Source organism: Anarhichas minor, unplaced genomic scaffold (assembly GCF_050575085.1).
Source record: "Anarhichas minor isolate MPS153535 unplaced genomic scaffold, ASM5057508v1 ptg000024l, whole genome shotgun sequence".
Classification (NCBI taxonomy): domain Eukaryota; kingdom Metazoa; phylum Chordata; class Actinopteri; order Perciformes; family Anarhichadidae; genus Anarhichas; species Anarhichas minor.
In genome coordinates, this window is record NW_027466470.1 from 1815731 (window position 1) to 1830000 (window position 14270).

The window sequence follows — 14270 nt, forward strand, 5'->3', positions numbered from 1 at the left end:
GTGAGGACACTGTTGGAAAGTGAGGACATTTTGGCCTGTCCTCACGTCTACAAAGGTCAGTTTATTAATACAAATTATAAAACCAAGATACAATTGGATGAATGGGTCCAAATGGATTGTCTTTGGGTCAACAAACAAAAAATAGATAATGTTTAATTAGCCGATTGTTTTTTGCAGCCATTTTGTTTTCACCAGGAGGGAGATATCGTAGCTAAATGAGTTCCCGATATCAGATAAGTATTATTATATTTGTTGAATATTACTCAAACACTGTATATTGCTTTGTTAAACTTACATGAAATGTCTTAAATGTTACTAAGTGGTTTGAGCATCATGGTTGTAAAGATTTAAGGTGGCCAGACGAGCTAGCGTTATCTTCTTCTAGGGCTGAAGTTAGCAGCTTTTAGGCAACTTAAGTCTACTCTAGCTTTTGCCTAAAGTTGATTTTCTTTTCTGAATGCTTTGAACTCATTTGCATAATGAAGAAACTCTCAAATAAGCTAAATGAAGGGTGAAATTACACATTTTTTGTACCTCGTACACACTCGCAAACAAAAAACACACATGAACTTCAACTCTAACCTCTTCATACTCTGCCTTTTAACAAACACTTTTTTCTTACACTGACGTTGAAGTGACCTTATTCTGGAGGTTTTCTGAGCCAAGTCCCCAGCCCTCCGCCCTGCAGAGCGCTGGTGAACTGCAGCATCGCCCTTTGGTACCGTTCAGCAGCCATCTTGGAACCAGAATATGTCCTTAGAGTGGTTTCTTCCCCGTTCAACTGAGAAAATAAGACATGAAACATGATTCACTGTCATAACATAACCAAAATACACAAATAAAACCCACAGATTTGTGGGTATTTTGCAGTATTACGATTGGAAATGACCAATGACACTTGGCCATGGCTAAAAATAACATCTGTCAATCATGTGTTGTCCTCAAAATTACACCTGTTCTGTGAAAATGGATATTTTACACGGCAGACATTTTGACTTGTCAATGCGGGAAAAGCAACTAATTACATTAGATGTCCCTATAAACCATGCTGGTGATTCAGCTGCAGTGACCTGGAGTTGACGCATCTAAATGGTAAATGATGTTATTGGTCACACCAGAGTTTGACAAATGAAAAAGCCTCTCCACACTTTGCTGACACTTATGATGAAGCCCACATGGCTAAAACTTTAAGTCCACCTCCTCTACTCTGCTTAGAATAAAATATTACTTTATTTATTTTCTTGCTTCTTGTTACTTCACTTGGATGTCTAGGAGGCTGTTTTGACATTCATCTGTGTTCACTTTAAATCTAAGTTTCAGACATAATATGTATGAGATGATTTGGTGACATTACAACTAGTTTGGAAGCCAATCGTAGTCCAAAAGGCCCTTTTCACAGCAGTCATTGCAGGGTCAACACAGGTGTGTATAATAACATCAATAATAACCAATTATATGAATATTTAAATGCAAAGTAAATGTTAAAAATGTCTCTTTAGACATAGTATGCTACGGCATATCCATGTTTTTCACATTGAGGAGCTTTGGGTTCCTTTTTTCTCTGTCTTTAAGTCCTTTCAGATTTGCTTCATTATTAATAATAATAATCATAATAATGCATTTTATTTATAACGCACTTTTCATTTAAAAAATCTCAGAGTGCCACAGTCTATTTCTCAAGTCATTAAAATACTGTATCATTGTCTCACTCATTGTTTCTCAGCTCCTCATTCAGTCCTTGTTGCCAGTTGCTTTTGTAAATAATTACGACTCTTGCCTGCCGTCATCAAATATTTAAATGGAGGCCGTTTTGGTTCAGCAGCAACGCTCTCTGCATACATATTTTAATGTCACAGTGGAAATAAAATCCTGCTTTTAAAAACATCATTAGAGCTCGAGGACGGTTTGGTCTTTTTGCGTCTGTGTAATTTTTATACCTAAACCAGCGTCTCAACTTATTTGTTGTCTTTTAAAGCTGTGTTTTCATCTTTTTTCTAAGTGATTCACATTGTGAATTAGTCAGCCTCCAATGCTAATGCTTCAATAATCAACTTAAAGATTGCAAACTAGAAAAATAAACCTTTTAAAAGTATGAAATTAAATATAAAAATATCAAATTTGGACACAGAGACAAGAATGAAATGTTAAAAACAAGCAAGAGTTGCTTGCTTGCGTCTCCTGACAAAGTTCAGTGTCTCTGGTCTCTTTAAGTGTCTCTGACCCACCTGCTGCTGCAGCCTTTGCCAGCGGGCGAACATGGAGAGCCTGCAGAGCCGCGACGGCGTCCCCGAGTCCTTCCTCTTTCCTGTGGAGGTGTTGATCTCCTCCAGGCCTCCGTCACCCCGGGTCCAGTTCACGCTGACGTTCGGCGCTTTGCCCGCCGGCCGAACCTCGCTGCTGCTCAGACCTGAGACAAAACCCCACAGGCTGAGAGGTGAGAATGAGTGTGTCCTCACTAATACCAAGGGTGTGTCGAAAACAGTTTTTGTTAAATGTTTCAAAAACTATTGGATGGATTTCAATGAAATTTGGTCCACATATTCGTGTTCCCCTTAGAATTAACTTAACTTTTCATCGAAAAGATCAGAAACTGTTACAAAATGTATTTAAAGTACCCAAACACCATGGCCTCATGTATTATCTATATTATTGGCTTGTTATTACAGATGCGTTTACATGTAAACAACATGTTAGTGTTGAAGCTGTATGTACTGTTTTGTTAGTATAACAATACAATATATAATAAATAATCCTTTTTGTCTCATATCTAAATATAGTTAGATTAATTGTGGAGTAAAAACAACAATATTTCTCTTTTGAAACGCAGCCGAGTACAAGTTTAAAGTAGCATTAACTGTAAAACTATAGTGAAATACAGCACATAACTAAGTGTACGTATTTATTTCCACCACAAAGTTGTAATTTTAGTTTATTGTGGTTTGAGTTTCTGCTATCACTGTTCATTCTTCTTTAGATCATCTCCAATGAACTAGAAGCTTTCTGTCCATCAGACCTTCCAGAGTCTGAGGCGAATAAACTGTCTTGAACTCAATTACCGAGGAAGAGTTAATACTTCGGGTGTGTATAACATTTTGACCTACAGCCGAGCAGCAGCTGCTGTCGTCGGTACGGGAAGGGGAGGCGCTTGACGGGCGCGAGGCGGCGTCCCACGGCCCGGCTCAGGTGACCCGTGTGGCTGAGCGTCCCCACCGTCAGGCTGTGCAGGTAAACCGGCTCCACCAGGTGAGACAGGAGAGCCCCCTGGAGGCCCACAATGCTCCACCTGTCGAGACAAACAATTTTAAACATTGACAACATAGTCCAATAAGGGAAGACTCCTCTGGTTGTATAGAAGTCTATGAGAAAATGACTCTACTTCTCTCTTGATTTATTACCTCAGTAAACATTGTAAACATGAGTTTATGGTCTCAATCTCTAGTTTCAAGTCTTCTTCAATACAGCATGATGTTCATTTAGTACATTATGGTCCATTTAGAGTCAAACAGACCATAAAGCAGGGGATGCTTTAGGGGCGGGGCTACACGGTGATTGACAGGTCTCTACGTCACTCCTCCTCAGTCCAGATATGGTCACTTCCGTTTGCGGGTTGCAAAAAAAACAACATAGTGACGGCCGTAATCCAAGATCGCGACGGCGAAATTATTCCACAAACCAACGGGTACATACATGCCAACATAACTAAACCCATTATATTTCAATAAATATCAGGACACACCTTCCAGGGCTGATTTTAAACTCACTTTGCCATCTTGTCAGTGCAGGACATGGTGACGAGAGGTTTGCCCGGCGACACGCCGCCCAGGTTCTGATTGGTTCTTCCCGCTGTGATGGGCAGCGTCCCCTCGCCTCCGTCCACCTTCACCCTGAGGTGACAGTGGAACCTCCTGCTGGGATCTGACACGACAAGAAACGAAGAAAAAGAAGGTGACTAATATTGTTTTTGTTTTTTCTAGGGATAATGACGTCTGTCCGTCTGTCCGTTGGTCCGACACTTTGATCCAGACTGAAATATGTCAATAATTAACGGATGGCTTACCATGAAATTCATAGCGTACATTCATGTTCCCCAGAGGATGACTCCTCTGACTTTTGCCGCCAGCGCCACAACCACAACCTTCACTTTTGCTGTTGTTGAGTGAAACATTTTCACAACTATTGCATGTATTGGAATGAAATTGAGTACAATCATTTATGGCCTTCCCACGATTCATTGTGATAAATTTGGCGATCATCCGACTCTCCATCTAGCGCCACCATCAGGTCAAAATTCACAATAACCCAGCCCACATGAATTTAAGACTTTACAAAGTTTATTTAGACGTGCCTACTATTTCCTATGATTTCTCCGTCCAGCTGTTGTGTTTCATTGCAAACTGTCAGCTTTGGAGAAAAGCTCTCACTCTCAGATTTGTTAACTCTTTTGATTCACATGCAGCGGCTGAAAATATGTCGACGTAGATGACATTTTATTCAGTCATCTACAAGAAGAGAAAACGTAGACTAAGCTGCTTAAGTATCTGGTGTTTATTAATCAATGTTTCCACAGAGCTTAACTGTTTTCTGGTGGATTTGTCCTTTAAAAGTTAATGAAACTGTCGGTGGTCAGTGGGTTTGTGCAGAATACAAATGTCTGCAGAACAAATACTTTACTAAAGGTATCAAAGTATGTGTCGACAGAAAAGTACAAACTGATAATAATACAAAAAGACGAAGGTGCAAATGTGCATCTAGATCAGATAAAGAGGCAGAAATGTTAGATTTCGTTGACAAAACGACATGAGTTTAGTATCATCTTATCATCACCAGCTAAACGTGTTGGTCTCACATGCAGCTGTGGTCTCGTAGGGGCAGTTGAGTCGAGCGTCTCCACACGGAGACGAGCTGACGTACATGTGGAAGAGGACACCGTCCCGCAGCCGGAAGCCGCCGCCGCCGTCTTTATTTGGTACGAAGATGGATTGTTCCTCACAGTCTGCTGGCTCACTTCAGAGAGGAAAGACAAACGACAAGTCCAACATGAGACGGAGACGAAAGAAACAAGACCAACTTCTGACAAAAGACTGACTGCAAGGTAGATTAAACTTTAATGATCCCTGTGGTGAAACTGCATCTTCTTAATTGTTAATTAGTTATCACTTGTCAGTTTGTAATTATTGACAAGCTTTTCAATCCTTGCACACAAAGTTCACTGTGGTTAATTTGAGGTATTAGGACCCTAAAACAAAAACACATTCCCTACAATTAGAGTTTAATTGTAAAAAACTCAAAACAACAAAAGTAACTGTCATCTGATTTTTAAATTATGAATAGTTGAAATAGCCATCACGCATGAATGCAAACACTTGTGTCTCAAAGTTGTTAAATCTTTAGGTTTTTGTTTTGCTGCCTTAATATATTTGTGAGGTATTTTTACAGATTAACAAATGTGTTTGCAGCTGAGAGCCACAGACAAGGGAGGGAAGTTAGAAATTTGGGATTTGTAAACAATAAGAGAAAAACTGAATTACACGAGCCTTGTGCTTTAAATTGAAGCTCTTAAAAACAACAGCATTGAAGTCAAATTCCCAACCAAGACTAGACAATACAGAGCACCAGCGTACCAGAGCAGCAGCTCCAGCTGGGCATACAGGAATCGAACCAGCGCCCTCCGGCTGAGGACTTCGGCGTGGCAGTCGCTGAGCGTACCGCCGCGGTCGCCGACGTTGTCCGAGTCCAGACACTTGGTCCCCGTGGCCAGAGACACAACCTGCGCCGACCTCAGGTCAAATCCTGGAGAAGGAAACGGAGGATGTGGGTTAAAAATCTGCAACGGCTCAGATTTCTGGAGACTTGTTTAGCAAAATGATTTGAGTCTACGATGCAACGAGACGTGCAGCATGATTCAAACGAGACTCCCAGAACAAGACATTTCCTGTCTTGTCCCGACCAGAGTCACAAGACGAGCCAATGAAAAGTGTATGAATGAACGACCCCTCCAACGCCTCAAAGAACACGATGTTATGTTGCAGTCTGGCTTCATCAAAGATTCACGGGACGGTGAAGAGGACGACTGTCTCCCCTCTGGGTCCTCAGGGTCATTTGACGTAACTCGTTTGTTTGAATTGCGGAGGTGCATTTTGTATTGTCTCTCTCAGTGTCCTACCTTGTCCTCTCATGTCTCATTCTGACCTTTGTGTCTCCACCACTCACCTCTAGTCATTGCGACCGCTGCCAGGACTTTGTGACGGGCGTACGAGGAGGTAGAGGAGCAGCCGTCTGTCAGCTCTGAGTATTTCTCTCCAACCAGGTGGAAGATCGACTCTGCGAAGAACTGCAGAAGAAGAAATGTTATTCAGCGTTTGAGGAGTGAAGGTGCACATCAAACATGTCCTCTTTCTTTTTCTTTCACCTCCACGCACACCTGTTGCTCGTTCTCTAGTCAAGCTCCACCTGCTCCTCATCGAGACTCAGTGTATATAACACGTGTAAGACACTCGGGTGTCGGGTTGTGTTTGCAGGTTATCTTCCTTAATGCTCCGCCATCCTCGAGGAACAGTGTTCATTTCATCAAACAACAAAACGTGTGTTTTGTTTAATAGACATGTAGAATTTAAACTCTTCATGTCATTAACAGCCCAAAACTCTATTACTAACTATTCTTAATAAATACATCTTAAGTGTCTTAACCGATCTTGTAAGAACAGACGTTTTTTTGGGAATGAAGCTCTCTGGCTCGATGTTTTTCTGGATGACAGTGGCACAAGGTCGTGTGTAATGAGTGTGTTAAACAATTATCTGTCAGATTATTATGCTCCTCACACCGCCTTCCCTCTCCACCTCCGTCTCCTCGGTCTGCTGCCGCTCCTCCTTCATCCCTAATGTGCTGTAATAATGTTCATTAATGCGTCACGCCAGGAGGTTCATATTGAAGGAGTTTTGGTGTGTCAGCCGAAATGCGCGGCAAAATCACCCTTTTGTTCAAATTCAGAGCATCGAAATGTTTTTTTTCCTCCACCCAAACTGTTGCCTCTTGCACTCTCCTCTCTCTCATGGAATCCCTTCAGGGTTTAATAAAGTATCTTCATGTCTGTCTCCGTATACTCCTTTGCATATTTGGATAGCGGCGTGGTTCTGCATTAGCCACGCTCAGTCACCCTCTTCGTCTCCGTGCAGCCGATTCCGGGAGACGGATCTTCTTGTATTCATAAAGCACGACAGCAAAAGGACAATTTTCCGAGACTCAGAGACATAATGAAGTTGTTTAGATGCCACAGACGATGCATACAGGACGCCATCCAGCTCTCAGGCCTTTAGGACACGATGGCCACGCTGATGTGCGGGCACACTCCATTTGGTAGCACGCGGCGCACTTCAGACCCATTTATTCAGACCATTTAGAAGACTGGCTCAAGAACTCAAGAGATGAAGGGTGAATTCAGTGTCACCACTGATGTTTCCAAGTGAGGGAAATCTGTCTGTAACAGATGAAGGGCATTCCCTGATGTACCAAGTCTGTCTCCTCTCTCTGTACTAAATGCTAACCAAAGATTTGTCTTCAAATACTTCTGTAGAACTGTTTATTTTGTTGTCTAAACGTTTGTCTTCACCACGTATCCTGTTAAAAGTCCCTCTGTTATGGAGGCTGTTCCATTATGAATTATACAAGAAGCAACATGGAACATGGACGTCACAGAGTTTCTTGTTTTGAAGCCCCGAACAATCTTCTCCCCTGTTATACTTTATTTATTTCGATTTTTTTTTCTATACGATTTTCATATATGCAGCTTAGCTACTTCCAAATTTACAATTCATGACACAAGAGAATCCATAATAGAAATTCCAAAACAAAAACAAAAGAAAAGGAGAAAGAAAGAGGAGCAATAAGTTTGTCTATATATATAAAAACATCTTTAAATCTAAATACTGTGTGGTGGCAAAAGCAGAGTTACTCACCTGAGGTAGCTGATGCTGGAGACCCGGGACTTTCCTTGCTGGTCCCAGACTTACGTTGTAAAGAGACTGCAGGGCGGCCGCGGCTGCCTGGGCCTTGGCCAATCTTTTACTGTGACCGCACCCTTCAAACACCCTCCCCTCCACCCGGACCACCATAACGAAACTCCTCACTGGCCTGCCGTGAACCCTCTCCGTCAGGCACATGTACCTGAGTCCCGGTCGCAGCTCGTTGAGCAGCGCCACCGGGCTGAGTTGCTCTAAAAGTGAGGTGCTGAGGGCTCGTCTTTTTGGATGACTCGAGGAGAAGTCCAGTGTGAGTCGGACAAGCCGCCTGTGGTTGTACACGCTGGAAAACAACTCTTTCTTCGGTGTGTTGCAGTGCAGCAGATCACAGCTCTCACGCAGCTCAAACTCTGTGAGGAAGGCGTCGGGGATGTCCAGTTGGTCCGCTGTAAAATCTGCAGGAGTGCTGGCGAAGCTCCCCATGGTGGCGTGAGCCTGGGAGGCGTTTGGGAACTGGATGAACGACCGGAGGGCCAGTTCTGCAGCCCTCATCTTGGCCTGTTTTTTCGTTGGTCCTCGGCCCTCGAAGTGGAAGCCGTTTACCTCGACGCCTACAGAGAACACCGGAGCATGCAGAGGGCCCGTCTTTGACAGGATCTCATACCGCAGACCGGGCCGCAACTCGTTCAGCTGCACCAGCGCGTTCTTCCGAGTGACCGTCCAGGCTGCTCTTTTACAGGTCGAGTGGCTTTGGTAGAGCAGCCGGTCTTTTCCATCCGCCAGCGGCCGCTTCCTCTTCGGTGCTCTCGGCCCGTGTTTGGGGAAAGTCGTGCAAAACGCCGATGGATGATACTTTCGTAGCAGGTCACAGTCCACCTGGCTTATATCATCCCGGTTCTCTTTCACCTCCAAACTGCTTGTACCTGTTGGCAGATCGAAATCAAGAAGGGAAACGTGACATGAAGGAAAAAACAAAATCGCATTTTGTGTCAGTGGGCCCACATCATTCCCACAGGTTTCTTCCTCTCTTCTCCCCGTTAAAGGTTTTTTTTTTGGGGGAGTTTTTCCTGTTCCGATGTGAGGGTCCCGGGACAAGAGGATGTCAAATGTGTACATATTGTAAAGCCCTCTGAGGCAAATTTGTAATTTGTGATTTTGGGCTATACAAAAATAAATTTAATTGAATTGAATTGAATCTACGTAACGAGACTAAGAGTCGACGTCATTTGACGCTTTGGGCGTGAGAACGGGTTGAACCTGGTTACTTGAATGCAGGAAAACACACTTGGTGCTAGATGAAGTTGAAGATGAAGTTATTACAATTTACCCCGAGGAGAACATAATGGACTGAACAAACTTCATGGTGGAGCTAGAGGAAAAGTCAGCAGATCACCAAAGTAATTGGGAATCATCATGTGGAAATCGTGAATGTTTGCACAGAACTTCATGGCAATCCATTTATTGCTGTTGAGGTATTTCAGTCTGGACCAAAGTGGTGGACCTACGATCTGACAGACCCACCTTACCATCTAGCATTGCTAGCTATAATGGTATGTCTGTTACAGTTTTGCTCAAGTTTATTCTCCTTTTGTGTCCTGTCTGGTTTTACTTCCTTGCCCTTTGTGTAATTGTCTTCCCCGCCCTGATTACCTGTCTCATGAGCCGTGAAGCCACCAGACCTTCTGCTCACCTGCTCCCACTTCCCCATTGTCCAGCTACTTACATCTACCGGCCCAGTTCCTTTGTTCTCTGTCGGTTTGTCTTCATTTCTGTTTTGCCTTCTGGTCCAGTTTGCCCATGTCCATGCCTTCAGTTTTGTTGGACTAAAGCTCGTCAGCTTCTTGATTAAATCATGGCATAGTTTCTGCTGCCTCTTTGCAATCCAATGGTTTTGTGTACTTTTTCATTCGCTCAGACAAAAATAATGCCAATGGAAAGACAATTATGATTTGTACTCATGGTGGACACACAAATTAAAAGCATACGCTTGACAATGCAACAGTCAGAGCAAGTGATGTAGTTTTACATGTCCAAAAAGACCTCTACTAGTGGGTGGGAGGTGAGGTGGACGGGTCTAACAAATGGAAGACTTTCGATCAGGAGCGTTGAGGTTTTACGGTTGCAGATTCGTTGGCTAAACCTAACGTTCCGTGACAGTTTTCCTAAAACTAACTACGGGGGTTTGATACCAAACCTAACTGTAGTTTAAAAACAAAACAAAAAACAGACGATTCGTGTCCCTATACGGGAAACAAATTGACCGCATTTCGGGACTATTAACTGCCATGATACTGAGTTGTTTCTACATTTGGGTCCATCTCCTGTCGCCCGCTCTCCAGACTGTAATGTCAGTATTTGCAACAGGATGTGGGCGTTTTGTTAACCAGCCAAATAAATTGATTACCACTTGGAGTAAGTTTCAGAGAGTAAACTTGAAAAGATGAAATGTAGTAAATATAATAAACAATGATCATTTCAACATAATCCAGGGTGTGTGTTGGTTACTTGGCCCCTGTGGTATAATAAGTCTGTGGTAGCTGGACATGAAAACTTCAGTTTTATTGGCAGTAAAAAAACAACATTTTTTAAGTACAAGGAGGAAAAATATTTACTTGAATTGTCTGCTTCCTCAGCTGATGATGCTCCAGTATCCCAGTGTCTTATGGGACTGATGAGAGTTGATAACATGTCGCCTCGTTCTGAAAAACAGCACCATAAACATCTGAAATCACTGTGCATTTTCTCCACAATATGACAGATGCAGTATTTCACTACCGTTTACTTATATATGAAAACAACTCATCTCTGACATTTTTGTGTTTGCGAAATGATCCCAATTACAGTCATGATTCTGAACGCTTTTACTGCATAGTTTTATATTCAGTCCCAACCATAAAAGTAATGAAATGGACGGAGGTGAACACGTTTATGGCGATAGCACAAACGCAATGTGTGAGGCAGGGACGGCCATAAGGGTTCCCACTTAAATGAACGGAGTGAAAGCAAACAGAGAGGAGCCAGCCGGGGTAATTGAAAGGTGTCGGTGCCGGAGGTTTTCAGACAGGAAGCATCGAGGGGCTTGAAGCTTTGTCTTATTAACCCGGTCACACAGTTCTTGAATCGGGCACAAACGTTTTTCATTTGATTTAAATGGATTTGGTGAGTGGTTTGAAGGTGTCCTTGGTGTGATGGCTGTTTTTCAATTAGATATAGAAGAAAATATCTCACAATAATAACATGTTCTGAAAAGTGAAGTACAAACATTGTAAACATGAGTTTATGGTCTCAATCTCTAGTTTCAAGTCTTCTTCAATACAGCATGATGTTCATTTAGTAACTTATGGTCCATTTAGAGTCACACAGACCATAAAGCAGGGGATGCTTTAGGGGCGGGGCTACACGGTGATTGACAGATCTCTACCAGAGACGTATACGGCGTCTCTACGTCACTTTCATTCACTGGTTGCAACCAACAGGTGACGTCATGACGACTACGTCCACTTCTTATTTACAGACTATGTCATTTACCTTTTTAAAACGTTTTACTTTATGGAGTGTTTGTATTGTGAAAGTTGCGCTGTATAAACTTTGTAATTTGCATTTCTATTTTGATTCTGTTGCTTTGCGAGCATGCAGTATTAGTTTACTCCTCCCGTCTCTTGACAGGATTCCCCCTGATCCTTGAAATATCATACTAGATTTAGAAGTATTTCCTCACAGGACTCTCTAGTTGTTAATTTAAGGATGGTTACTTTATACACTGTTTCTCTTTGTTATGGTGCTGGTGCAAATTGATTTAGGTCCGTCCATGTTTTATAGAGGAGATGCATTTAGGTTGTATCGTATCGGCAATTATTGACCTCCAACTTGCAATGGATTGCAGCATTATGTCCTGACTACAAACTTACATCACAAACAATTCGGGAATTTTGTACTTCACTGTGGTAACCAATTGTTAAAAATCTAAAAGTGGATTAAATAACTAATTAATTAAAATAAACAGCATTTTTCTGTTCTGAAACACCTCTTTCGTGCAGACCTTTCCTCCTCCCTCTAAACATAATATCTCTTCCACTTCTTTTGATTTGGGGATTTGGCTTCAGGATACACCAGCAGCTCCAACACTGTAATAGATCACCAGTAGATCCCTGTTGGCCCCCTGAACCAGTGACCCCATTTATCCCCAGGTTTAGATTTATCTGGTGCCAACATGAAACAGCTCTTGTTTAGCAATGCGGGAGGGGCAGAATATACTCCACACACAGACATAAAGAAAGAGAAATATTATATTTGATATCTACTTTATATAATGAGCCGTTCTAAGACACTTTATAATTTTAAATTACACAATTGTTTCCAGATACAATCTGTAGCATTTTGGGATTCATTATTCATTTTATTTTACCTTTAAAAAGGCAAAATTTAAATTCAATATTACAAAATAGTACATTTAACATAAAGCTGTAAAATCTATAAATCAAATAAAAAAGGAGTGTAGAGCTCATCAAATTCTAATTAATCTCACTATTACAATAAACTATTAAATAACTTTTAGTCCTGAAACAGTCTATCAGATGCATGTTTCTTCTGGTGGGTAACTTTACTGCCTGTTTGGCCCATTTCTGATCCCCGGTGGCTGGTGATACTGGAGGGCACTGCGATGCAAACTTAAAGTCATTACAATAATGAAGAACGCACACTAAACTATTCGGCATTAACCTTGCACCTTGCAGTTATATTAGGCGTGTGAGGCCATTAAGTGGTGGGTTGATATGAGCGAGAGCTGTGAGACGGGAAGTGAATGTAATGATGTGAGTCTGGAGCTTCTGAAGGCAGCAAGAGGTGTTTTTAATGACCTGCGCCATCATCTAATGGGGCCATTTATTTTGGGGTTGAAAAAGATAATAACCGTGTTTGTCTTTGCGTTACAGCGGCTGAGCCCCTCATACCTTCCCACACTCTCTGTCACTTTCCCCCCCTCGCTCGTAAACACTCTCGCTCATTCAAGGAGCACTCCATTAACTCACTCCCAGTTGTGAATTGCAGTATTAGACGTAACACTTGATTTAAATAGAGGTTAACCAGGTTGCAACATGACTAATTATTTGCTTAATCTACCTGTAATCTTCTCAACAAGCAAATCTGCATAAAAAAAGGTGTTTTGCAGCAATTTAGATATGAAAAGGCAGCTGCTGTTGTGCAACACAGGTGATATGAAAGTCTTTGGTAAAAACTTCAACAAAATTGCACTTATATCAGTCAGTTTGTCATTTTTACCACTACAAATGGAAAAACACTTTTGCTTTTTGTTTTTGACTATTTGGAGTAACCGTCTCTCACACTCACTATTCGTAAGCTTTTAAAAGACATTTCAGTGATGACAGTCAGGAGACAAACAACATTTTGCTGTTGAGGCTTTCAGGTGGTCTGAAGTGTCAAACAAACCGTATAACGCACACCGGTTCAAACCTAATCCACATTTGATTTCAAGTGTAGCGCCTTAACCACTCGGTCATCACATCTGGATAAATAGTAATCATACTCTGGTAACGAGAGTAACTCCTACAAAACGTTTCTCCACTTGCATATAGCTTCATATTCCACAGCGCTTGTGTTCTATCAAACCTCAGAAGCGAAGTTTCTCCATCCAGCCGCTGTTAATGAACCTTTTTTAATAGAATAATGAAATTAGGCATGGCAGGGGGGAAGCGAGAAGCACCCGCTCCCTGTCCGGTCTGTGTGTGTGTGTGTGGTTTGACAGCTGTGGATAATCTCATTTGCTAAGTGTAATTAATGGCAAGCAGTTCCATTTACTTGAAATGTGGACTGTCTTTCCTCAAGGGCAAAGGAATAAGGAAACTTTTTGTATTAATTTCTCTATCGACAGCTTCGCTATCAGTAATACTATCTGTAATAGTAGATGTTTGGTTCATTATTTTCTCAATTAATTAGATTTCTTTGACCCTTTCTTATTACATCATTTACTTTCCTGGTGTTTATTTGAGAAGACCTCTAGCTAAAATGTTGCTTGGAAATCTTAAAATTGTTTTATCTTTAGGTAACTCCACTAAAAGGTATGTTTGCAAATTATGAACTTGCTTTTGGAAAAAAGCTATATAGATCACAATGAAGTAATGTGTTTAGTATCTTGTAGTATGACCGCTGGACAGCCAGTTGACCACACAGTGGACCACACAGTGGGCATAGAATTCAGAGTCTTAATATGATAAATACCCTACGTAAGTCAGATCCCAGCCAAATTCTCACCCATGCTCTTCCTGTTTCCTGTTAGGATGTGTATGGATTTTAATGTA

The 14270-nt window shown here is 41.8% G+C and overlaps 1 protein-coding gene across 1 annotated transcript in view; it reads right to left on the minus strand.

Annotated features, from left to right (window-relative positions):
• Positions 1-640: 640 nt before the first annotated feature.
• LOC142955961 (double-stranded RNA-specific editase B2-like) overlaps positions 641-14270 on the minus strand; it is an 80366-nt gene continuing 66736 nt past the window's right edge. The window contains exons 2-10 of the mRNA XM_076097228.1: positions 10569-10655; positions 7954-8879; positions 6211-6331; positions 5622-5790; positions 4847-5004; positions 3762-3915; positions 3102-3283; positions 2226-2407; positions 641-781 (exon numbers count right to left, since the gene is read on the minus strand). Coding sequence (XP_075953343.1) covers positions 641-781; positions 2226-2407; positions 3102-3283; positions 3762-3915; positions 4847-5004; positions 5622-5790; positions 6211-6331; positions 7954-8879; positions 10569-10655 — 2120 coding nt within the window. The remainder of the gene's footprint in view (positions 782-2225; positions 2408-3101; positions 3284-3761; positions 3916-4846; positions 5005-5621; positions 5791-6210; positions 6332-7953; positions 8880-10568; positions 10656-14270) is intronic.